Source organism: Dasypus novemcinctus, chromosome 3 (assembly GCF_030445035.2).
Source record: "Dasypus novemcinctus isolate mDasNov1 chromosome 3, mDasNov1.1.hap2, whole genome shotgun sequence".
In the NCBI taxonomy this organism is placed as follows: Eukaryota; Metazoa; Chordata; class Mammalia; order Cingulata; family Dasypodidae; genus Dasypus; species Dasypus novemcinctus.
In genome coordinates, this window is record NC_080675.1 from 61,616,677 (window position 1) to 61,642,764 (window position 26,088).

Here is a 26,088-nt window from a genome sequence, read left to right on the forward strand (position 1 = left end):
TTAAATTATCATAGTGTTCATTTTGTTTTATGTTTATCATATACACTAGTAGTCATATTTGTCAAAAAATGAACGCTTAATTAAAAAGAGAAAGTTTGACTTGTTTTATCATTGAAATTTTTAAAAGTGTGTGTATTATGCTTATATTCACAGCCCCATGCAATCATTCGTCATACCATTAGATCTACAAACAGGAATGCCAGAGCTGAACGGACAGCTTCAGAAATAAATTGTATGTATTTAGTATACATTTTCAATTGATGGTTGTGGAGGTTGCTCTGGTTGTTCTTGTAATTTTTATAGAATAATTATATCTTAGATACTTTAATATATCAGAATACCTCAAAAATAGATGTTGCTTTTCTGGTTTAAATGGAATTCCTTTGGTTTGTAATTTTTAAATGGTTGTTATTTTCCAATTATAAAAGCAGTACATGTCCATTGCAGAAAAGGTATAAGAGAAAAAAGAGAAATTTAATATTGTCCCTTATCATATCTCCCAAGACAACTCATAGTTAATATTTTGCTGAATTTCCTTCATATGTTTTTCCATGTATATTTTCACATGACTGAATTTATTTATAAAATTTCGTTCAATGTAATCAGAATATTTTCCATATATGAGCTTAATTAGCCTTTTTAACCAGCATGTTTAATGGTTGCATCTTGTTTCATTGGGTTGATAAAGTATAGCTAAACAGTTCTCTATTGTTGGACATTTGGATTTGTTTCAGTTTTTTAATTCAGACTAACACTAAGGTAAATCTTCTCTAAAACAAATATTTGAAAGAAGAAATTGATTTTTTATTTGTAAACTAATCATTGACATAGACAAAATTTTTGTGTCAACAGTATTTGTCACTTTGGCCACATGAATTTGAAAGAACAGATTTGAAAAGTTTTAGTTACAGGTTTATTTACTTAAATACACACTTGTTTCAAAAGAGATTTAAAGTGTTTTACAGTAAAATAAGATATATGACTAACAAAAATAAAAACTATAAACCACATAGGAGGAGATAATTCATTAAGTGTTGGGGCTAGAGTTATTGCAGATGGAGCATTTTGTTTAGGTCTCAGTTTCCCTGAACTCAGATGTTGATAGCTTTCTAGATACTGCTCTGAAATTCTAGGTGAATGGAGAGTTAGAATGTCCTTCTCATGTCAGTTGTTTTAATTAGGACTTTTCATGGTTAAGCCAGTAATTCATGATAGAGTTTCTTTGTGGGTACCCAGATTGCTGATACCTTCTTCTACAGTCTGACGTGAACTCTTTGTACCTCAAATACCAGACAAAAAATGCACACTGTAGCAATAATTGTGTTCTTTTTCATTACAATATAATATTCCATTGTGTGAATATACCGTAATTTATCCATGCTTATGTTGATGAACATTTTATTTGCTTCCAGTTTTTGGCTATTGGTTGAGACCTTTTATTTTATTTTTTCCTTTATTTTTTTTTAAATGTTATGTTCAAAAAATATGAGCTTCCCATATACTCCCCACTCCCCTTGCTTATGTATTTTTAGTGGATATAAATAATAATTATTATCTCAATCCAATCAGTCTAAAACCAGCAAGGGTGAACATGTAGTGCAACAAAGTCATGTCTTCCTTGTCAAAGGGCACCATGGGGTATCCCATTAAACAAAGGGAAAGAAGAGTTGTCATAGGATTTAGAAAGAGTGGAGTTCAGATAAAATTTAAGTGATGGCTTAAAGCAAAGTAGAAATGTTTATAAAAGAGTCAGCATCATTTCTATACTGCAAAGTAGACCCAGACCCTGTTTTCCTTGGAAACTACATAACTAAAATACATGTAGACTGTTGTGTTCAGAAACCCCTTTATTTGAGGCTCTGCATCTGCATTGGAAATAGAAGCTGCTTCTATGTCAGGGTCTTAATTTCCTTTGGCTGTCACAATAAAGAACCACAACTGGGTGGCTTAAAACAACAGAAATGTGTTGTCTCACAGTTCTGGAGACTAGAAGTCTAAATCATGGTATCAGCAGGGCCATGCTTCCTCTGAAGTCTGCAGGGTCTGGGGGTGGGTTGCTAACAATCTGTGGCATTCTTTGATTTATGACATAACTAAATCTCTGCTTGTGTGACATAGCTGTCTTCTCTCTCCAGGTCCAAATTTCCTCACCTCATAAGGACACCAGTCATATTGGATTAGGATCCATTCTCAATTTAACTAATAACACCTTTAAAGAGCTTATTTCCAAATAGGATCACACTCATGAAACCAGAGATTAGGACATGAACATATCTTTTGGGGAGATACATCTCAATCCTTAATAGTCTGTGACTTAGATCTTCCTTCCAGACAGGAGTGGGTTGGTTTATTCTAATTAATATCATTTCATACAACCAAATTTCTAATAGTTTATGAGTTTTAGAGAATGTTTTAGTTTGCCAAAGGGCTGTCAATGCAAAGTACCAAAAATGGGTTAGCTTTTATAAAAAGGATTTTTTGGGGTAAAAGCTTATAGTTCCAAGGCCATGAACAGTCTCAATTGAGGCAGCATAAGAGCTGCTTTCTCACCAAAGTCAGCTGCTCTTGATCTTGTTGTCGGGGCATGTGGCAAAGCAACGTGGCCACTCATCTCTGCTGAGGCCTCTGCCTTTCTGCAGCTTTCGGTAAACCTGGCATAGGACTTGTCTCTTACCTGGCCTCCTCTCTCAGCCTCGGCAGCTCCACTTTCTTCCTGAGATCAGCTGCAAGCTATCAGGCATATGGTTTATCTCTTCCTGGGCCTCAACTCTTTGAGCCTCTTGGGAGCTTCTCTCCTTGTAGCACAGCTATAGGTGAAAGTGGGAGTTTTTTCTTTCTCATGTGGCAGGATCAACTATGGCAGTTTCCTTTTCCATCTGTGTCTCTCTCCTTTTTATCTGACCCAGCAAGAGGGCGGGACTCAACCTAAGTTATATCTCACTGACTTAGTCCAGTTGAAGGGGTCTCACATGCACAAGAAGAGACTAGTTTAAAAACATAGTCTTTCTCTTTTTGGATTCCATAAAATAATCTCAAATTGCCATAGGGAGTAAGGTTTCTCTCAGTAAGAAAACAGCCTTACCTCAGAGAGGGGGTCATTATATGATACTTTACATATGCTGCATATCCTTAGGAGAAACATTGTTTCTTGTTAATTTTGCAGTTATATTTGTGTTTGTCTTCACTGTCTCCTGTCTGATGAATGGCAAGAAGTTTTGTTTTTTTTTTAACTTTGAGTCTGACTCAGATATGGGGATAGTACCTAAATTACCTTTTTTTCCCGTTGTTTGCCATCTTAAAAGTCAATTAGTGGGTTGAGTCCAGTTACCTAGAAAACCAACTAGTTATAAGGAATTGACACAGAAGAAAGATGGGAAGCATCCATAAAGTGGGTACAAGCCCAACAGTTGGTTATATGATTTCAGCTCTCTCATAAGTAGATTATAAACAGGTGTTGGACCGTACCAAGGACTAAGGCTGCAAAGAGCGATATTAAGAATAGAACTCTGTAGGTATCATAATTAAGAGCTAACGTGTCAGAAATTTAAAACCTTCAACTGGCAAAAAGGAGCAGCCATTTAGCTAAGAAAATGACAAAAGCGGGCCTATTGAAATATAACTTACTGGTTCAGGTCATCTGTGGATCTTAGGCAGTAATACACTTTGTGCAGTCATCAGCTTAATCTAGCAGTCTCCTCAGTAAAAGCTGTCTTCTTTTTGCTCTCTACTTCTGAAGGATTCCTTGTATTCCTCAGTTTGAGGAACAATCTTCTAGTGATTTAAAGTTATCTTATTTCTCTATAATCGAGAGACGTGGATACAAGGATTAATACTCTGTTTTATCATTGTAATAATTTTAACAGTTCCTAGTAAGAATCTATATCCTGAGGTTGGGGAACAGTTTTCCAGAAGGTAGTCTCTGCATTTAAAATCATGAAAAGATTGTTCCAGAGGAAACGTTTCTCAGACCTGTTTAAATATGAAACTATATATTATATGAGTCTCAGCTATATTAGTCAGTAATAATGTAGACTGGAGTTGGGGGCAGTATTTGCAGAGGTATAGGATGCTTAGTTTTTTGTTCATTGGGAGAGAGTTGATGGGCCCCTAGGGAATTTACCCCATTGTCATTAAGGCAATAAAAGCAATACTAGGCTGAGGAATTCTAAGACTTTATGAAAATTTAGCCGACTTAAGTTTGGAAATTCCATTTGTCCTTTTTGTCTTCACCTGAAGACTGTAAGTGATAAAGGCAATGGAGATTTTGAGTAAGATGTAATGTCTTACAAATGTCCTTAGTAAGAGTTCTGGGGAAATGAGTGGTTCCATCACTAGAGAAGTAATTAGGAATTTCCTGGGTATGAAACACAAAGTCACACAACTTTTTTTGCCATGGTTAAAGTTGAGGTGTTTTGATAAGCTTTGAGCCATCCTAAAAATAGACAATAATAACCAAACAAAAGTCTTTGTTGACAGAAAAACTGTTTATAAAAAATTATCTGAGGTATGACATAATCCATATATTCATCTATATTAGCATTTCTTAAACTGCAGGTTACAGAACCCAATTCATGACATCAGTTTAGTGGGCCATAACTAGGGATTTTAAAAAAAGGACAAACTAGAAAATATTCAAGTGCATCAATAAGTACTGCAAAGTAAAACTTGTATTTTTTTACTTTCAGAATTTGACTGTGATGTGCCTAGATGCATCTTTTTTCCTGTTCTATTTTTGGGTCATAGAGCTTCTTAAAGAGTTGTGGACTGATATTTTTTCATTAAGTTTGGAAAAATTTTTGCCACTATTTCTTGAAATATCCATTCTTATGCTGATGAACATTTGAAATATTTTTTTCTGCCGCAATACCTTCTCTCTTTCTGGGATTCCAGTCCCATGTTAGACCACTTGATATTATCTCACAGGTCACTAAGGTTCTGTTCTCCTGCTCCCTTATATACATATATGTGGCTTTCTTTTTCCTTCTCTGTACTTAGATACTATTGCCCTGACTTCAAATTCATTGGTCTTTTTCTTCTTCAGTGTGCTGTTAAGCCCATCCAGTGAATTTTAGTTCAGATATTGTATTTTTCAGATCTAGACTTTTCCATGTATTTTTTCCCATATATATATGTAATCTGTATTTCTCTACTGAGATTTTCTCTATTCTTTAATCCTACAAATTTATGAAACTTAATTTCTCTAGGAATTTTTTTAAAGTTTTAAAATTTGCTAGATATATAATTCTTGTTATTGAAAAGTGATATTTTATTTCTTGTCCATACAACTCATATCTTGTCAGTATTTCTAGTTATGACAAAACAAGCTTTATCTTATCCCTTTCTCAAAAAAGTGAAGTGGTTCTTCATGAATTATATTAGTAGCTCTTGAATTAGGATGTATTTAATTATTGCAAAAAATAAGTCATTAATGACCAAGGGCTTTTTATTTAGATTGTTAACAAAAAGTTGGTAATATATCTTATGGGATATCTTCTAAGCTTTTATTGAAAATACTATGATTTACTATTTTTGGTTAATGTGACAAATTATTTCAATACTTTGTATTGTTTTACAAATCTTTCAGGGGTAAGGAAACACTGGATCCTATTTGAAAAGAAATTAGTCCTTGAATATTTGAAGTCATTCAGATTAGGTCAAATAAAATACACATTTAGCATAATATTATATTAGACTCCTGAATACAATTGTAATGTTTAATTTGACAAAAATCATTTGTTCTTTTAATTTATAGTTAATTTTTCTTGGTTTATTTCTGCCATGAAGTTGTAGCTTAAATTAGTCTCAAAAGAGTTTGCAGCCTAGATAGAGAAAATCCTTATTTTTTCCCTTAGGTGTCTGCTTTTAATTAATTTTTAAAAATCTCTTTTACACAAAAAGTGCTATTTAATTTCTTGACTATTTAATTTCATCTGAGAGTAAAGTAGAGATGTTAGGAAGATCCAAGATTGTTACTGTCTTTTGGTAAGCATAAGGAAAGAGACACTCTTATGGTATTAAAAAAATAAGAGATTTTGTCGTCCTTTGCATCTTCTCTTCTCTCCTTTCCCTGGCCACCACAATAAGCAAACTTCCCATTACATTTCTGAGATTAACCCTTCTTGAAGATACTGAGTTTTAAAATATTTATTATATATTTTGCAGTTGACAAATTACAGTTTGAACCTCCTTTGAGAAAAGAAACAGAAGCACGGGATGAAATGGTAGGAATTATGACTTTTAAAGCCACACATTGAAATTTGAGAACACTTACAGTTGAGTGTACTTTGACTAGCGTGTAAAGTAATATACTCTTTTTTTTTTCTTTAAGATTTTATTTATTTCTTCCCCCACCATCCCCCATTCCCCCTTTTAACTCCTCTCTGTGTCCATTCGCTGTGTGTTCTTCTGTATCTTCTTGTGTTCTCATTAGGCGGCTCCGGGAACCAATCCTGGGACCTTCTGGAGTGGGAGAGAGATGACTACTCTCTCACGCCACCTCAACTCCCTGTTCTGCTACGTCTTCTTATTTTCTCTCCTCTGTGTCTCCTGTTGCATCATCTTGCTGCAACAGCTCTCTTCATTACCCGGCTTTCCCACGCTGGGCGGCATTCCCACACAGGGCAGCACACCTACATGGAGCGGCATTCCCGTGTGGGCTGGCACTCCGTGTCGGCCAGCTTGCTGTGTGGGACAGCTTGCCTTCACCAGGAGGCCCTGGGCATCAAACCCTGGACCTCCTTTATGGTAGACAGGAGCCCAATTGGTTGAGCCACATCCGTTTCCCAGTAATATACTGTTTCCAGCATTAATTTTGATAATGTATTTCACACATTAAAGTGTTTTAAAGTTTTAAAAAGCTTATAGTTAGGGAAGCAGATGTGGCTCAGGAAGTTGGGCACCTTCCGACCACATGGAAGGTCCTGGGTTTAGTTCCCAGTGCCTCTCAAGACAGTGAGCTGATCCAAAAGACTGGTGCAGTGAACTAACACAGCCAGATGACGCAACGAGATGATGCAATGAGGAGACACAATGACAATGAATGAATAAGCAGGGAGCAGAGGTGGTTCAAGTAATTAGCTCCTCCCTCTCACATGAGAGGTTCTGGGTTTGGTTCCTGGTACCTCCAAAAAAAAGATGAACAAATACATAGAGTAGACAGCGAGCACAAACAAGAGTGGGAGGAGGTAAAATAAATAAAAAAAATAACTCTTTAAAAAATAAAAAGCTTGTGGTTAGGTGTATTTTGATGAGGTACTAAGTATTAGACTGTTTCAACCATTTTTACTTCTGATGAGTCTTTTGAAGGAGTTACATAAGTTACTAAAAATGTAGAATGTGACACTCAGCTTTAGCTCTCAACACCATTTTTCTTATCAGTTCATTTAGGTTTGTAGTAAACTACATTTTTTTCTTTTTCTATTTTTTGTTTCTTAAACTATACATTCTTGAATTACCTTACTGGTTTTTAAAAGTATTTTATTTGTTAACATAGTTCTTTTTAACCTTTACTCTAATTTTGATACTATTTAGTTAACTATTACCTTATTTAAAAGAAAAGACGTAATAGATAAAGCAAGATATTGCCAGAGACAGCCTAGGTAGATTGTATGCCTCAATCATAGTATTTTGTTTTATGCATTTTTAAATAATAGATTCCTAATACTATTAATATTTTGTTTTAAAATGTAAATTTAGCAGATAATTTACTCTACCAGATTTATTAGTTAAGAATCTTTGCTGTATTCCTAGTTTACTATTGAAGCTATCTTAATATCTAATTTATTTGTAAGCTTTAGTGAAAGTATAGTTTCTAGAGTGTCTTTTGTTAATGAATCTTTTCTTCCTTAATGTTTGAAATTAGTGCTCTTCTTACTATATATATTGCTGTATAGTAAATCTTCAGTTTCCATTCTAGTAGGAAAAAGTAGTAGTACTAATAAATTAATGATAATTTAATATGTTTACTTCTCTATGCTATTGGAGTAGTGATGCAAGTAATTCAAAGGTTTTTTTTTCTCTCTTTTGCATTAGATTATACTAGCATGTTGGTAAAGAGGGCTTGTCACATTTGAGGCTATATTTAGTATGTTTATGGAATTTCTTAAGTTAAAGTCAACTGATAACGAGTCATTGACCTAAATATGTCAAATGACAGAGTAAAGCTAGCTGGAGATTTGAAAATTGGTTGAATGAAAAGATGATTAACAATCATGTCCCTGGATTATTTCCTTGAATCAAATAAAATGGTTAATATCTATTATGAGGTAACATATTAAACTATATTTTTTATCCTCCCAGGGAGTTTCATCAGGCCCAAATTTTGCATTGCAGTGGAATCCTTTCGTTGATGGTACAAATACTGGCAAGTAAGTTGTTTTCTTAACAATATTTGACTTGATTATATAAGAACAGTGTGAGGGGGCTGAAGTATTCTAATTAGCTTTAATTTTTACTCTTAAAAAAATTTTACTATGCTTTTTGTCAAGATAAGACTTTTGACTGTTTTATTAACAAAAAGCATCATGTATCGATTAGGGTTTTTATTGTTTTTTAAATCAGAATATTCTTTGTAATGTTAATATATTAAATGATCAGGTACACAATGTTGTAGAAAAAAATACTATAGCAGAAGACGAAGTGCCCCAATTTTATCTGTCCAGTATAGTTACTTCATCTATCTAGACCTGTCTTCCCTCAGTAATTAAGAGAGCGGGCTGTCCTAGATAGGTTGTTCCAAACCTTTTTGTGCATTGAAGTTGCCTAGAGAGTTCTTTGGAAACACAGATTCCTGGGTCCCCGTTTTATGCCTGTAAAAATCTGGAGTCAGCAATTATGGCATATGGGCCAGATCTGGTGTATTAGTCAGGGTTATCTAGGGAAACAGAATCAACAGGAGATATCTATAAATAGTGGAAGATTTCAATCTAGTTTTTAATATATATTATATCTTTCTAAAGGTTTTATACTTGCATCATGATCTACTTGTCTTTTATATCCTCTATTCAGATTTTAGTGTACATTTAATAGCATCCCTGTATTTTGTATTGTGGTCATTCATCACCAACAAAATTGCATTATTCTTTTGTATTAGATCAACCTCAAAACGTGCAGTACCACCTCCTCTACCTCCTAAGGTGAGCTATGTAAGAATTTGACATTTTCTAAATGATTGTATTAAGTTTGTTCAAAAGTCTCTGAAGTATATCTTACCTGAGTACAGTTTTCTTCTGAGGGGGTGGGGTGAAAGGTCAAAGATATAAAATGTATTTTAAAAGAAAATTTCATGAGAAAATACAGTACTTTTCATAGCTACTAGAAAGGGCAAAGAAATAGGTTATTGGTCATTTGAGAAAGTAACTGTTTAGAAGGGAGCTAAAGAGGTTATTTATTACCTTTATACAATTTGACATTTCAGTAGACTCGTGTTTCATTAAGTCTTTTTATTTTGCTTTTATATAGTTATTAAATATTTTTTACATCATTTACATGTTTATCAGTTTTGGGTTAAGGCGGATTAAAAAATCATATGACAAGTTTATAGTTGTATTGGGACAGTAACTTACTTCTAGCTTACTTTGCTTACTTAGCACAGTGAATAGAAATAAAGAGAAAAAAGGAAAGAGGTATAGCCCCTGCCCCTAAGGTCTTTGCTGCCTAATGATAACTGTTTTATTTTTTTAATCCAAATTTATTAAAGTACTTTTTTGTCTTATTAATAGCCAAGGATAAACAGCTACCCTGAAGATAAATTCCCAGATGAAGAAAAATCAACCATAAAACGTTGCCCTGATTCAGAAAACAGAGCTCCCCAAGTTCTCAGAAGACAGAGTAGCCCAAGTTGTGTTCCTGCAGCAGAGACTTCCTCTATTGGTATGACTAGCAGTATCATCAGCCCTGGAGTGCATACGACTAGATACTGTGAACTGGGTAAATAAAACAAAGTGAACTCTGAAAAGAAAGTTATTTTGTTGCTATCCTTTTTAAGGAATATCTTCTCTCTTTAGCCAGTCCTATAGCTTTTTAAAGATTTTGTGACGGTCCTTTAATTCCACATGGATGGATGGTTATAAAAAGATTGAATTCAATTCAACCCTCTTTTGATCCCTTTCTAAATGTTATAGGATCTAGAAAGATTAATGGAATTCCTGCCCACTAGAAGTTCAGCATCCATAGTAGAAGTATACCAATACATATACAATATTAGACAAGACAGATTGTAAGTGTCTCCTGCAATAATTAACTGTATATAATTGAAAATCAGAGATTTCTGAGGAAATAAAGATAGGGAACAAAGAACATGGACTTATTGCAGGGTATTAAAGGGGTTGGTCAGTCTTCAGTAGGTAGAGCCAACACTGAAAGGCATTCTTGGAGAACAGGAAAGAATGAGCAAATGCACTAAAGTAGGAAAATCTGAATTGTATTTGAAGTACAGTCTAGTATAGCTGAAATGTGAACTTCTGAAGGATGTATCCTGGGAGACAGGACTAAAAAGGTAAGATGAAGTTCAATTATCCAAAGCCTTGAATATTAGCATCAAGTAAGTCAAATTTTATTTTTCTTACAATTTGGAAATGTAGTTGTTATTTTCATGGATTAAAACCACTGCTAAAGAAGCAATGCTGTGTCCACATAATCTACAGAAAGGCATCAAAATAAATTAGCTCATCTAATAATAAAGAATATTCCCCAATAAAGGATTACCCAAGTGGAATCCAAGTAGTAGGGAAAGGGAAATTATTTTGCAAGAAAAGTAGACTTATTTGTATGGTCATTCAAGTTTTACCCATGATTCTCTTTAGGAAATGGTGATGGTGTTTCAAAATTGATCAGTGAAAATACAGAAGGATCAGCACAAGCACCACAGTTACCACGAAAAAAGGACAAGCGAGACTTCCCTGTAAGTATAATAGGCATTTGGCAATTAGTTGTAACTAATATAGTATTTATCATGTAAGGGGAATAGTTGCTTAATTCCAGAATTTCAATAACTGAACGTCTAAATTTATGAAGATTTTTTTAAGACTTAGAAGGACTAATAGTATTAAAATTATTTTTCCCTCTAGAAACAAGTCATAAATGGCCTTCCACCTACCCCAAAAGTACTGGTAAGAAATATTTTTATGTGAACCATTTGCAGCTTTTTCTCACTTTAGAAGCAGCGTAAGTTTATTTACTGTTAGTATCTTGAGCCATTGAAAAGAAAGCTATGATAAAATTCAAAGTACAACAATGGTTGGTCTTACAGCATAACTTATTAGATGCATTTAAATAAACTGTGGGTCAGGTGATAGACCCTAATTTGAATGAGTTGGTTAGAATTTAGAAAATATTTCACTTTTTATAGATGATGACAATTGGGTTCTCAGGTTGGCCCACAAAGGCCAACTTAATTTTAATATGATAATATTAATAATACTGTGTCATCTTCAGTATGTGGGTTAAATATCTTTATCACTTCTGAAGCCATTTTCAAATTGAATTACACACAATGAAAAGGAATAGGAAAACTTGTTAATGCCTGTTCTCTGGACCTTGAATGGAACCCATCTTTAAGGTGATTCTGCCAATCATGTGAATAGGGTGTTGTAAATTGTACTTTTTTATTTAGTAACAGTCTAATATATAATACAAATACTCTTTTTGTCTTATATCACTATTTCAAAGTTGTACTGCAGTTATAATCACTATACTGTTATTGAATAAAATAATTCTTTGTGTCACATTATTAAATGTTAGCCCTAATGAAAAGTTGAATAGTTGGTTTGCTGCCCATTTTTATACAGCCTAGAATGTATTATTGAATGTAGTATGTACTAAACATAACGTTTAGTTCCAAGAATGTATTATTGAAGTATGTAGATGTTTTGGTTTGTTTGCCCCTAAACAGTGGAGTACAGAAGGAAAGAATATGAAATTCCCTTGGGAGGAAGGATTAATTAAATTGTATCAAAATATAATTTTGATATCAATTTTTTATCAAAATAGAAATTTTGCTTTGGGATGAAACCATAAGTACATGCAAAGAAAAATAATTTTGGCATTTCATAATAATCTTAGCTGTTTTTAAGAATATGTAAAGTTATCTAATAAAATAAGTCAAATTTATCTTTTTATAAATAAGATGGGAGCATGTTTTTCCAAAGTTTTCGATGGCTGCCCTTTGAAAATTAACTGTGCAACATCCTGGATACATCCTGATACAAAAGGTAATAAATATTTCTGAACTTGTATGTGCATCTCCAATGAAATCTTTATTATGGGAAAAGATCTTTATGATCAATGACCTGAGGTTGTTTACTTTAAAAATATGACTTTAGAGAAGGGTGTAGGTACCTGCAGTAACTTAAAAATATAAGCAAGGGTTTTAGTTTAAAGGCATTGGAATATAGAATGCAGAGTAATTGTTCCTGAATAAAGGAGACTAAAGAGACATCACAATTGGTTGCAACCATAATTTTGAATTTGGATTTCTTTTACTTATAAAGGATATTGCTTGGGCAATTGATAATTTCAATCAGTAAGGTCTATAGATTAGATAATAGTTTTGTTTAGGTGTTAATTTCCTGAGTTTTATCATTTTACTTTGGTTATGTGACTTTTTTTTTTTTAAAGAAACACACTGAAATATTTAGGAGATAAAGGGTCATCATTCCTGTAAACTTGACATAAATGGTTCAGAAAAATAAATAATATGTGTATGAAGAGAGTAGTAAAGGTAGTAGATGTTAGTATTTGTGAAAGCTATGTGAGGAATATTCAGAAATTCTTTCTACTATTGCAACTTTTCTGTTACATCTGAAATGATGTCAAAGTAACAAAATTTACTTTTAAAATTTTTCACTATATTTTTTTAAATGAGGAAGCATAATGTACAGAGGAAAAATTTAGAATCAAGTAGTCTAGGTTTAATTTTAGCTCTGTCATTACTTTGTGACTTGGGAAACATACTTAACACTTCTGACTCTCAATGCAATCATTTGTATTATGAGTTCTCTCAGTACTTACCTTGTTACACAGAAAGAAGGAGCCTATTTGAGTATCCAATAATTAGCGAACAGAGATTAGGTAGTAGAGCAGGGGTTCTTAACAAGGGGTCTGTGAGCTTGAACTGAAATTCATAAAAACGTTATTCTTGTGGGGATGTGTTGGTGCAGGTGTGATATATTTATTAAATAATACACAGTATAGCATGGACTTAGTAAGGTATCGGTGGTTTTCACCTGACTGGCAAAGGGGTGTGTGGAATAAAAAAGGTTAAGAAGAACCCCTGCAGTAGAGTGTGTTAAGGGAGTATTTGTTTCCCCTTCCGCACAAGAGTAAAGATAAGACATGCAATGATCTCTTTTAAATGCCCCTATTTGAAAGTATAAACTAAGAAAAAATACTTTTAGCAGTAAGGAGCTGCTTTAATTTTTTGTTTGTAATTTTTTATTTTTATGCAATTTCAAACTTACAGAAAATTTATAAAAATAGTACAAGAAAATCCTGTATATCCTTTTCTCAGATTCACCAGTTGTTTCTATTTTACCCCATTTTGTTTTATCATTCTCTTTCCATCTATCTATACATAGATTTTTTCTGAATCACTTCAGAGTGATTGTAAACATCATTGTTCTTTGTCTCTAATACTTCAGTGTGTAATGTGTAGCAACAGAAATGATCTCCTACATAACCACAGTACAGTGCTTGCTTCGGCAGCATATATATCCTTAAAAAATTGGAATGATACGTAAATATGGTACAGTTATAAAGATTAGGAAATTTATCATTGATAGAAAACAATTTTCTAATCCACAATCCATATTCAAGTTTTATTAATTATCTCAATAATGTCCTTTGTAGTCACTGTTCTCCTGTTTTCCCCCAGTCCAATATCCAATTCAGGATCATCACATGTTGCATTTAGTTACCATGTTGCTTTAGTCTCCTTTAATCTTGAACTGCTCCCCAGCCTTTATCTTTCTTGATCTTGAAAATTTTGAAGCCACTTATTTTGTAGAATGCCTCATGCTTAGACTAGGTTATGCATTTTTGGCAGGAACAACACAGAAGTATTAATGTTCCCTTCTCGGTGCATCATTTTGAAAGGCACATGTTATCAGTTTGCCCATCTACTGATGACGTTAGCATTGATCAGTTGGCTGAGGTGCTTGCTAGCTTTCTCTACTGCAAAGTTACTATTTTTCCTTTTCTAATTAATAGTTAATGTAGAGATACACTAAGGACTTTCCCTTCTCTATTCATTTATATATTTATATCAGTTTGAACTTAGGAATTCTTATTTTATTCAGTGAGCTATAATCCAGTACTATTATTTCATTGCTTACATTTTGTTCCATATTTTTCTACCAGGAAGAGCTCCTGTGTTCTTTTGTTTGCTGTGCCCTTGTCATTTTTTGAGTACTTCCTTGAGTACTTTCTGACATAACAAGATTTCTACACTCATCTTATACTTTCCTTGCCCCAGCACTGAAATCAGTCTTTTCTCCAAGGATGGTTTCTTTTAGTGGAAAATAATTTATAATTTCCATTTTCAACAGAGCATTTGAGGTATCTTTCAAAAACACATAACTGTAATGAAAAATATTGATATGAAAATTATGTTGAGGGGAAGTATCAGATAGTAAGATAAAGCAAGAGCAAGTTAGTCTAACAATATATCTGCTTTTGAAAAATAAGAAAAGAATTGGGCAGAAAGGTAAAGAAGGTGGCATGAATTTTAGAAAATAATTTTTCTTTGGATGGGTAGGTAGATATCTAACTTTTAATACCATTAAGCATAAAGCCATTATTTCAGTGAATGATTTTGGAAATAATCATATATTGTGATAATTTATCTTAACTATTTTAGATCAGTACATTATATTTGGAACCGAAGATGGTATTTACACTTTGAATCTCAATGAGCTACATGAGGCAACAATGGAACAGGTAATCAGCAATTCTAACTCCAGAATTTAGTTTAGATAAATTGGCTAGAAGGAATATCTTAATTTTAAGTTAATTTGCATGGACCCAGTTTTAATTTTCATGCTTAAATATCTAAATATACAAAATTTTAATCATTACATGTTCATGTTGAACATAACTTTTTCCAAAGGTTTTGGTAATTCACTGAATGATAGAAAATTGTTATTTTCATACTATATCAGAATGTTGGGATTGGAGTTAAGAGACAAAGGAATAAAAATTGGAGGGTTTAATTAGCTTCATTTTTTTTCCTTCAGTTATTTCCACGGAAGTGTACTTGGCTATATGTTATCAATAATACTTTAATGTCATTATCAGGTATGTATACTATGAGGAAGAATAAACCATAGATAAGCAGAGAAATGTAGTTTTAATATACACTGTTTTTAAATGCTATTTGTAATTTTGGGTAACTATAACCTCGTATAGTAATTCAGGCTTTCCAGTATGGGCTTTCTGGTATTATATGTACCCACCCAGATGGAAAGGACACTGTGTTTAGCTAGGGCAGCACTTCCCAAATCCACCCAGTATCTAAAAACCTGAAGAATATCACACTTGATTACTGCCTGGGGCCATCCCCTTCCACTGAGCCATCTCCACCATCACTACTACCATTCCTGCCGTCCACTGAGAATTACTAAGTTAAAGGGAAAGAATCAGAGGATTGGCTGCTTCCGTTCTGTGATCTTGACCAAGAATCTTACCCTTTCTAAACCTCAGTTTTCTTAATTGTAAAATGAGGATGATGGTAACAATAACAGCTGCATGAGGATTAAATGAGATGATTTCCAAGAGTGCTTAGTACACTGTGAAGTCTTATATAGATGTGTGCTATCGGAATTCATGTTGTTCTGGACCACATATTAACCATTAGACTGATTCTTTAAAGTCTTCTAAAGAATTGGGTTCCAGAGCAACATATTCTAGTTTTTTCTGTTTTTCTTTTTGGTTGTTGTGGTTGGTTCGTTGGTTGATTGGTATTTTAGGTATTAGTTGTTTGTTTTTTAATTCTTTCCTTCCAAAAAATATTGTTTTATATTTTAGATATAAGTGGCTACCTAGAGATTTGCTGTTTGCTTTTGTTCTGATAGTAGAGTACAAAATATTCATTATTTCTCTCTGCCCCTTAATAAATCATTAATGCTTTCAGTTGTTAAAATACCACTAAACTCTTTCTCCACTTAGAATAATTATTTTTCAGTTCTTTTTTGTAGTGCCCTCTCATTCTCTGTATCTCATCAGAAGCGTGATGATTATATCCTAGTTCTTAATTACAGTACTGTCAGGCTTTCCAGTATGAGATTTCCAGTATGGAGTCTACCTTTTCAACTGTTTATACTGTAAAGCATCATTGCTAATAAACAGGAAGATATAATAGATTATTATGAACTCTAGTCTAATTTAAGAAATGTCATTTAATTTTGTAATTTTAAATGTGCATGTGTGTATCAGACGTGAAGACTCCCCACTAACCATTGCCTAGCAGATATTCTTAAGGAATTTCTGTATTTGAGCTAGTGACACTGTTCATGAAGAGCATATTATTTGATTGTACATAAATGGCTTCTAAAGAGCTGGGACCCTCAAAAGAATACTTAATCTTTTTTTATTTCAATTATGTTTGCCCCATTTTTTTTTTACTTTTTTTAGTAAAATAATATGTTTAATTACTATTATGAATAGTTCATAATTTTAACAGTTTTGAATTATATACAACTAAAATCACTTTTCTTTAAATCTCTTCCTTTTATCCCTACTCAAACCTATTATTAGAAATAATCTTTAAAAAACTAAGGGGAAATAGGGGAGTTAGCCTGTTAATTAGTTCTTCCTGTACTCTAATTAAGAAGACCTGTAAAAATGGAAGGAGGTAAGTAGCACAGCTCAACAGAAGAGAATTTTGTTCTCCTTTAGGGTCTGCATTTGTGTGTGTGCACACATGAACAAGTATGTATGTTTGGCTGCCTATGTATATAAAGGAAGTAGAGAGAACGGTGGGATAGTTTGCTAGAATGTTTGTAGTCTGTGAAAATATAGAGACTCACGTTAAGGACAAGACACTATATGTAGGGAAGCGGATGTGGCTCAAATGATTGAGCTCCCGCCTGCCACATGGGAGGTCCCAGGTTTGGTTCCTGGTGCTTCCTAAAGATGAGCAAGACAGCAAGCTGACGCAAGAGGCTGGCGTGGTGAGCTGACGCAATAAGATGACGCAACAAGAGATACACAGAGGAAAACATAATGAGAGACCCAACAAAACAGGAAGTGGAAGTAGCTCAAGCAATTAGGCAACTCCATCCCACATGGGAGTTCCCGGGTTCGGTTCCCAGTGCCTCCTAAAAGGTAGACCCAGCAAGTGCAAATAATGGGGATGTGGGGGAATAAATAAATAAAATACATTTTCAAACAAAAATAGACACTGTATATGTATGTTGTCTAATAATAAAAGGCTAATGTTTGTTTTGTTATATTACCACTCTCTATATATAGTAAGGCATCATAAGAAGATATTTACCATGTATCCCCTGTTTAACACAACTATGTTTTTGAGTATATGAAAATTGGTACCCTATTATGCTTGTATTATGGCTTATAATGTTGACTTATTTTGATTTTCGTAATCAGTCTGTTATATTTAAGACTTTCCTTTATAATGAGCTATATAATCCAAGGTAATTTGTATCACTATTAATAAATAGCTCTATCTAAGAAAAGTAATGATAATAAAGCTTTTAAAGAATTTTCCATGTTAAACTAAAGAATCACATGTGTCATTGTAGTTCAGTCCCTGACATAAGAATTTATGTAATAATAGTTAACCATTTCTTTTTCTAAGCTGGCATTATTAAGGTTTATGTATCACCTATTAAAGTTGTCAGACATACCTAATTTATATATTATGAAACAAAATTGTCTACTCTCTTGAAAAATCATTTTACCTATTATCATCTTTCAAAATGTTATTAACTGGTTTTCTGTTTTGCTTTGTTTTTTTGCATGTGTTTTTCTGTTTTTCTTGGTTTTTTGAACATTTCTGGACTCCTCATCTTAGAAGGTAATTATGTTTTCTTTTATTTGAAAATTGTATTCCTCTACTGTAACTTATTCTTTTAAAAGTAACATGTTTCTCTTTTATAGGAAAAACTTTTCAGCTCTACTCTCATAATCTTATAGCTTTGTTTGAACAAGCCAAAAAACCAGGACTAGCTGCCCATATTCAAACTCATAGGTTTCCAGACCGCATACTACCAAGGTACACAGAATATTATTTTATTTCTACTGGGGATGAGGGAATTAGTGTTTGTGTTAAAACCTCCAAATTTTTTGTCCAATAAAAAACATTGTCTTAATTTTGAAAAAATAGATTATAGTGAAGTATATGTCATCTCTAGAGTACAAAAGATTAATGGTTCCTAAACCTGACCATGAGAATCACTTGTGGAAGTTTTTTTAATGCAGATTACTGGGCCCCAAGCCAGTCCTATAAAATCAGATACTCTGGGGTCAGAGTTTGAGTGATTTTTTTTTTAGTTCCTTAGGTGATTCTGATGTACCTGATTTATGGATCGTTATCTGTGAACCACTATACTACAGTACATTAATATTTGTCTTATCTTTTCAGAAAGTTTGCTTTAACAACAAAGATTCCTGATACAAAAGGCTGCCATAAATGTTGTATAGGTGAGTAAATGCTGTTTTTCAAACTGGATGGCTAGAACTTTTAATATCTTTCAAATTATATGAAAATGATAAAGAATTAAATATGAAGTAGGGTAGGATTTTATATTTGTTTTTAGGGGTTAAGGGGCCATGTCAAACAATGTATACAGAGGGAAGTAGATATGGCTCAAGTGATTAGGCCTCTGCCTACCATATGGGAGGACCCAGGTTTGATCCCTGGCACCTCCTGGTGAAAAAGAAGAGAAAGCATGCCAGAGTGGCGAGCCAGTGCCCACACAGTGAGCCAAGTGCTCGTGCAGATGCAGTGAACCAAGTGCCCATGTGGTGAGCTGAGTGCCCACGCAAGTGCCTGTGTGGTGAGCCAAGCACCCACATGGTGAACTGAGTGCCTGTGCGGTGAGCCAGCACCCGTGCAGTGAGTCAAGTTCCTATGCATGCGCCCTCATGGCGAGCTGAGTGCCCACACGGTGAGCCGAGTGCCTGCATGAGTTCCAGCGTGGTGAGCCAGTGTTGGTTCGGCAAACCAACACCCACATGATGAGCTAGTGCCCACGCATGTGAGTCACACAGGAAGATGATGGCACAAGAGTGACGAAGGGGAAAGGCAAAGTGAAGCAGAGCAGAGACCAGGAACTGAGGTGGTGCAAGTGACAGGGAACTTTTCTCCATGTCAGAGGTCCCCAGGATCAAATCCCGGTTAATCCTAGAGGAGAAAGACGAGAAGAGAAGACAAAAAAGGAGAAATAGATTCAGAAGATCACACAGCAAATGGACACAAACAGCAGGGAGGGGGAAGGGAAGGGAAAGAAAAAATAAAAATAAATTTAGGAACTAAAAAAAAAAAGAATGTGTAGAGGGACACAGGATAAAAATGCCTGAAGACAATAGCCTTAATGTTTTCTCAGAACATAGAGTTCCTAAAGCTTTTTAACCATTGTCTCTGAGGCTTTATCTCCCCTAAATCCTAACTTTCATTTATTCAATGCTTCCATTAACCAGTTACTTATTAGTGCTTTTATTCTACCTTTCTATCCTTTATTTTAATATTCAGTGGCCTTACCCATTGATCATCATGCTACATAATAGTTCCACAGAATAGTTTATACCCTGTAGAACAAAAACATTTAAAAGCATACCTCCTAAAATTATGTGATTTTTTTTTTTTCCTAGGGAAAACCAGGTCCATACCTGTATCAGATTCCCAAGGTCTAGGAACCAAAAAAGATATAGAAGCTTACAATCCAAGATATGAACTCATAAACGAGGGAATACTTATTGTAAATACTATTCTTATAATCAGTGTATATTATTGTTCATGGGTGTCAAGTTGGAGAGAAGGAAAGATCAATATGAGATTTTGTACATTTAAGCCAAGAAAGTTATATCTTTAGTAAGATGTAAAATGGTTATTTTCACCTGTATTAAGTAGACAGAGGTAAACTATAAACTACTCTACCAAAAATGAGATTATAGACTTTAATCACTTAGATCTTCTTGTTAGGATTCACACTTATAGTCAATTTACTTAAGAAGCGGCTCTTTGAATTGTATACTGGTTAGGTATTTTGGTGCTTACAGTAATGTTCTTGTAAAAAAGTTACTGTGTTTAAGAATGTAGTATATAAAAGGTATTTAGAAATAATATGTATATAATTTAAAATTGAGTTAAACTTCTATTCTTTAATTCGAATAAGAGAATACAATTGAATAAGAAATAGTCATATTTCCTGATGATGGACATACACAATATAAAGAGGTAATATGAGACAAAAACAACATAAAGAGGAGAAATAAAGGGATATGGGAGGAGAGAGTATCTATGCAGTGAAGTTAAATTGGTATCATTTCAGATTAGAAGGGTATAAACATAGGTTGTATAATACAAACCCCAGATTAACCACAAATAAGGTATTTTAAAAATATACAGAAACAGAAATGAGTAAGGGATCAGACAGATACAGCACAAATGATCAGCTCTCTTGAAAAGGATCATGCAGTAAAGGAAAAGAGAGACAAAAAAGATATCAGGCCTAGAAAAACCAAAGTGAAAAATGGCTGAACCAAGCACTGCCTTTACAGTAATAGTACTGAATGTTAATAGGTTAAACTCCCCAGTCAAAAGACTCAGATTGGTAGGTGATGTCAACATGGCAATGTAAACATCCCTTGAAAAAGCCTCCCCAGAGATTTCATGAATAAAAGGACAAATTCCACTTACTTTGAACTCTAGAGGATGATAGAGATGAGACTTTATCCACAAATGCTGAAAAAGAAACAGAAAAATCTGAGATAGGAGAAGTCTATCCTGGACCAATGGTCAGTTCTCATTTCCACTCCCCATTAGTCCAGCATGACTCAGGAGCCACACAGTGGCAGCACAGCCCCAGAACCCTCTCACTGCAGAGACTATTGTGACCAATCCAATTTCAGTCAACTGGATTCTCTGAAGGCAAAATGGACTTTTCTGAAGCGACTTGACTTTCTAAATTGAATGCATCTGCCTCCCCAGGGAGGAATTCCCTAATGGGGAAGATACTGGAGGCAGGCAAGAAAGCCCTCACAGAGGGGAAGGTAGGGGGAGGGGGGGACACTGAACTGTTGTAAGAGAGGATAGGTCCCAGAACTGAAAAGTATAAGGAAACAGAGTACTAAGTGACAGAATTTAAACAAATCATAGGTGCTGGGGAGAAAAGACTTCTCAAAAACACAATAGAACAGATTTAAGATTTCCAGAGAAGAAATAGAGCAAAGGAAGTTTTCTCCAGGAGGTGAAAAAACTGCACAAGAAAGTACAATCTTAAAAATTATACCACATATCCAGGGCAAGAATCAGAAGAAGAACAGCTGAGAAAATCCAAACAGTTAAACACTGGCTACTCTATAGCTCTAAAAGAAATTAGACCAAGCATCAAAGAAGTGCCTTAGGACAAAGCCATTCAACAATAAAACCCTAGACAAGAGGGAAAAACAGACCTTCAGAGTTAATCCATCAATAGAATCAGATACCTAGACATCAGCAAACAATCACAGATCATACTAAGAAACAAAAAGATATGGCTTAGAACTATTGTGACTCTACCAGTGGAAGAAATTGTATCATTGATGTGCCAGCGGTGGTCATGGGAGTTGCTGAGGGCAGGGAGAGGGAAGAAGAAGTGTGATATGGTGACATTTTTGGGACTTGGAGTTGTCCTGAATGATATTGCAGGGACAGATGCAGGACATTATATATCCTGCTGTAACCCACTGAATGGACTGGGAGAAAGTGTAAACTACAATGTAAACTATAATCCATGTGGTGTAGCAGTGCTACACCTCAAAATGTATTCATGAAATGCAGTGAATGTCCAACACTGATGAAAGAGGTTGTTGATGTCAGAGGAGTGTGGGGCGGGGGGAATGGGTATATGGGAACCTTTTATATTTTTTAATTAACATTTTGTGTGATCTATATACCTTTTTTTAAAACAGACAGTAAAAAATATAAAAATTTTAAAAAAGATATGGCTTAGTTAAGGGAACAAATTAAAATCTCAGAGGAGACTCAGAAGTTGGAACAATTAATCAAAGATGTTCAAACCTCCTAAATCAATTCAAGGAGTTGAAGGAAAATATGCATAATGAGATAAAGGATATTAAAAAGAAATATGTGAACTTAAAAAAGAATTTTAAAGTATAAAAGAAGCATAAATTATGGGGATGAAAGGCACAATAGTAGAGGTTCAAAATATACTAGAGGCATATAACAGCAGATTTCAAAAGGCAGGAGAAGGAATCAGGGAGACAGAAGGCAGGACAATCAAAATCCCACAGTCAGAAGAACAGATAGAGAAAAGAATAGAAAAAACTGAGCAGTGTCTCAGGGATTTGAGTGACAATACAAAGCACATAAACATATGTATTATGGATGTTACAGAAGGAAAAGAGAAGTGAAAAGGGACAGAAAAAATATTTGAGGAAATAATGGCTTAGAACTTCTCCAACTCTTATGAAAGACATAAATAAATGTCCAGGAAGTACCACTTACTCCAAACAGGATAAATCCTAAAGACCTACCCCAAGACACTACTAATCAGAATGTCAAATTCCAAGGATAAAGAGAGAATTTTGAAAGCAACATGAGAATAGTGATTCATCACATACAAAAGACCCTCAATAAGACTAAATGCTGATTTCTCATCAGAAACTGTGGAGGCAAGAAGGCAGTGGTATGATATATTTAAGATACTGGAAGAGGAAAACTTCCAGTCCCAAATTCTTTATCTGGCAAAAGTTTCTGTACAATATGAGAGAGAATTTATAGTATTCACAGATTAACAGAAACTGAGAATTCATCAACGAGACTGGTCCGACAAGACTTACTAATGGCGGGAAGCAGATTTGGCCCAATGGATAGGGTGACCACCTACCACATGGGAGGTCCAAGATCAAACCCAGGGCCTCCTGACCTGTGAGGTGAGCTGGCCCATGCGCAGTACTTATGCACGCAAGGAGTCCCGTGCCACACAGGTGTCCCCCATGTAGGGGAGCCCCATGTGCAAGGAGTGCGCCCCACAAGGAGAGCTGCCCAGTGTGAAAAAAGTACAGCCTGCCCAGGAATGGTGCCACACACATGGAGAGCTGATGCAGCAAGATGATGCCACAAAGAGACACAGATTCTGGGTGCCGCTGACAAGAATGCAAGCAAACACAGAAGAACACACAGTGAATGGACACAGAGAGCAGACAATGGGGGGGGGAGGGGAGAGAAATAAAAAGTCTTAAAAAAAAAAGAATTACTAATGGGAGGTTAAAAGGGAAAGACAGGAGAAGAGTATCTTGGAGTAGTGTGAAGAAATGAAGATCATCAGTAAGGGTAAATAAAAAGATAAATGCAAAATCCAATTGTACTGTATCCTAAATATGCAACTCTTTAATTCATAAAAGAATCAGAGCACAATTGAACAAGAAAAAGGCATATTTCATGATAACAGTCATGTAATATACAAAGTGGTAAAGTGGGGATAAAAACAACATAAAGGGGAACAGAGGGAAATGGGAACAGAGAACATTTATGCTATTGAAGGTAAGTTGATACCTTTTCAAATTATTAGGTTATAGATGTAGTTGTGTAATATAAACTCTAGGGTAACCACAAAGAAAGTATTTTAAAAATATAAATAGGGAAGTGGACTTGGCCCAGTGGTTAGGGCATCCGTCTACCACATGGGAGGTCCGCGGTTCAAACTCCGGGCTTCCTTGACCCATGTGTAGCTGGGCCATGCACAGTGCTGATGTGCATAAGGAGGGCCATGCCATGCAGGGGTGTCCCCTGCATAGGGGAGCCCCACGTGCAAGGAGTGTGCCCCGCCCAGCACAAAAGAAAGTGCAGCCTGCCCAAGAGTGGCGCTGCACACACAGAGATCTGACACAACAAGATGATGCAACAAAAAGAAACACAGATTCCCGGTGCCGCTGATAAGGATAGAAGCAGTCACAGAAGAAAACACAGTGAATGGACACAGAGAGCAGACAACTGGGGGGGAGGGGGAGGGAGGGGAGAGAAATAAATAAAAAATAAATCTTTTTTTTTTTAAATGAAGATGCAAATAAAATCAGAAATAAGAGGGACATTACTACTTACCCCACAGAAATAAAAAGTATCATAAGAGGATACTATGAACAATTGTATGCCAACAAATTAGATAACCTAGATTTAATGGACAAATTCCTAGAGACAAACGAAACACTCTCCACTGACTCTATAGGAAATAGAAGACCTCAACTGGCCAATTACAAGCAGAGACTGAATCAGTCATCAAAAACCTCCCAATAAAGAAAAGCCCAGGACTAGGTGGTCTGACAGGTGAATTCTACCATTCATTCAAGGAAGAATCAGTACCAATTATGTTCAAACTCTTCCAAAAAATTGAAGAAAAGGGAACACTCCCTAATTCATTCTATGAGGCCAACATCATCCCAATACCAAAGGTAGATAAAAATATGACAAGAAAATTACAGACCAGTTTCTCTTATGAATATAGATGCAAAAGTACCTAATAAAACATTTGCAAATCAAATCCAACAGCACATTAAACAAATTATGTACCATGGTCAAGTAGGTTTTATCCCAGGTATGTAAGGGTGGTTCATCATAAGAAAATCACATCTCCTAAACGAAGGAGGGAAAAAAACACATGACTATCTCAATTGATGCAGAAAAGGCATTTGACAAAACTCTGCATCCTTGCTTGATAAAAACACTTAGAAAAATAGGAATAGAAGGAAACTTCCTCAATATGATATAGGGCCTATGTGAAAACTTCAGCGCTAATATCATACTCAGTGATGTAAGACTTAAAGCTTTATTCTAAAATCTGGAACAAGACAAAGATGCCCACTGTCACCACTGTTAATTAACAGTACTGGAAGTTCTAGCCAGAGCAGTTATGCCAGAGAAAGGAATAAAAGGAATCCAAATTGGAAGGGAAAAAGAAAGCTTTCAGTATTTGCAGATGACATAATCTTATATATAGAAAGTCCCCAAAAATTGACAACAGAGCTACTAGAGTCAATAAAAGACTTCAGAAAAGTGGCGTGGTACAAGATCAATGTGCAAAAATCAGTAGTGGTTTTTTTCCCCACAGTGAATTGTGATGGAGGCTGGTCCATGGAAGGACCCTTGATATTGATGACTATGCTTATGAGCCTTTGCTCTTGAAATTGAAACTTAGCCTAATGACGTAGGATGCCTAAGAGTTACCTATTGGAGCCTCCTTGTTCCTCAAATGTGGCCTCTCTGTAAGCCAAACTCAGCATATAAAGGCAATAACTTCCCCCTAGCATGGGGCATGACTCCTGGGGATGAGCCTCCCTGGCACTGAGTGATTGCTACCAAGTACCAATAAGTAATGCATCTGAGGGAAAAAAAAGAGAGAGAGACCTTGACCAAAATGAGGAAAAGTTAAAGACAAATGAGTTTGTTTGGCTGAGAGACTTAAAAGTAAGTTGGGAGGTCATACCAGAGGTAGTACTTATGCACATCTCAACAGAATCTCATTGACAGCCAAACTAGATACTACCCCAAATAGCAAAGCTGCTCAGGGATATGGATACATCCAGGCACTATAGTCAGGGCAGATAGCTCAAGAATTTGGCCTCTTGCCAGCGGGCCCTAATTTGGTATTTATGCTTCCCATTGTGACAGAGTTAGACTCAGCAGTAGTTTCCCTTTGTGTGACTCTTTCTGTCCTTCTATTTAAACCTATAATTAGTACTAGAGTTGTTAGATTTATGTCCGAGAGACTTAAATCTTTGGGCTGTCCATGTGCCAGCTGAGCCCTGAATCTCAAAGGAATTGCAGCACCTACTCTCCAGTTCAATGGAGTCACCCAGGACAACTAACAGGGAGGAGGTGATGGACAGACAACATAACAAGGAACCGAGAGTGTC

The 26,088-nt window shown here is 35.1% G+C and overlaps 1 protein-coding gene across 2 annotated transcripts in view; it reads left to right on the forward strand.

Annotated features, from left to right (window-relative positions):
- Window positions 1–26,088, forward strand: part of MAP4K5 (mitogen-activated protein kinase kinase kinase kinase 5) — a 160,941-nt gene that overhangs the window by 118,842 nt on the left and 16,011 nt on the right. The window contains exons 14-25 of one of the 2 annotated variants that reach the window (XM_058293444.2): window positions 154–232; window positions 6,163–6,221; window positions 8,299–8,366; window positions 9,092–9,134; window positions 9,720–9,927; window positions 10,803–10,900; window positions 11,067–11,108; window positions 12,125–12,209; window positions 14,855–14,934; window positions 15,231–15,291; window positions 18,115–18,229; window positions 18,599–18,657. In XM_058293444.2, coding sequence (XP_058149427.1) covers window positions 154–232; window positions 6,163–6,221; window positions 8,299–8,366; window positions 9,092–9,134; window positions 9,720–9,927; window positions 10,803–10,900; window positions 11,067–11,108; window positions 12,125–12,209; window positions 14,855–14,934; window positions 15,231–15,291; window positions 18,115–18,229; window positions 18,599–18,657 — 997 coding nt within the window. The remainder of the gene's footprint in view (window positions 1–153; window positions 233–6,162; window positions 6,222–8,298; window positions 8,367–9,091; window positions 9,135–9,719; window positions 9,928–10,802; window positions 10,901–11,066; window positions 11,109–12,124; window positions 12,210–14,854; window positions 14,935–15,230; window positions 15,292–18,114; window positions 18,230–18,598; window positions 18,658–26,088) is intronic. The other variant, XM_058293445.2, reaches the window with a different exon arrangement.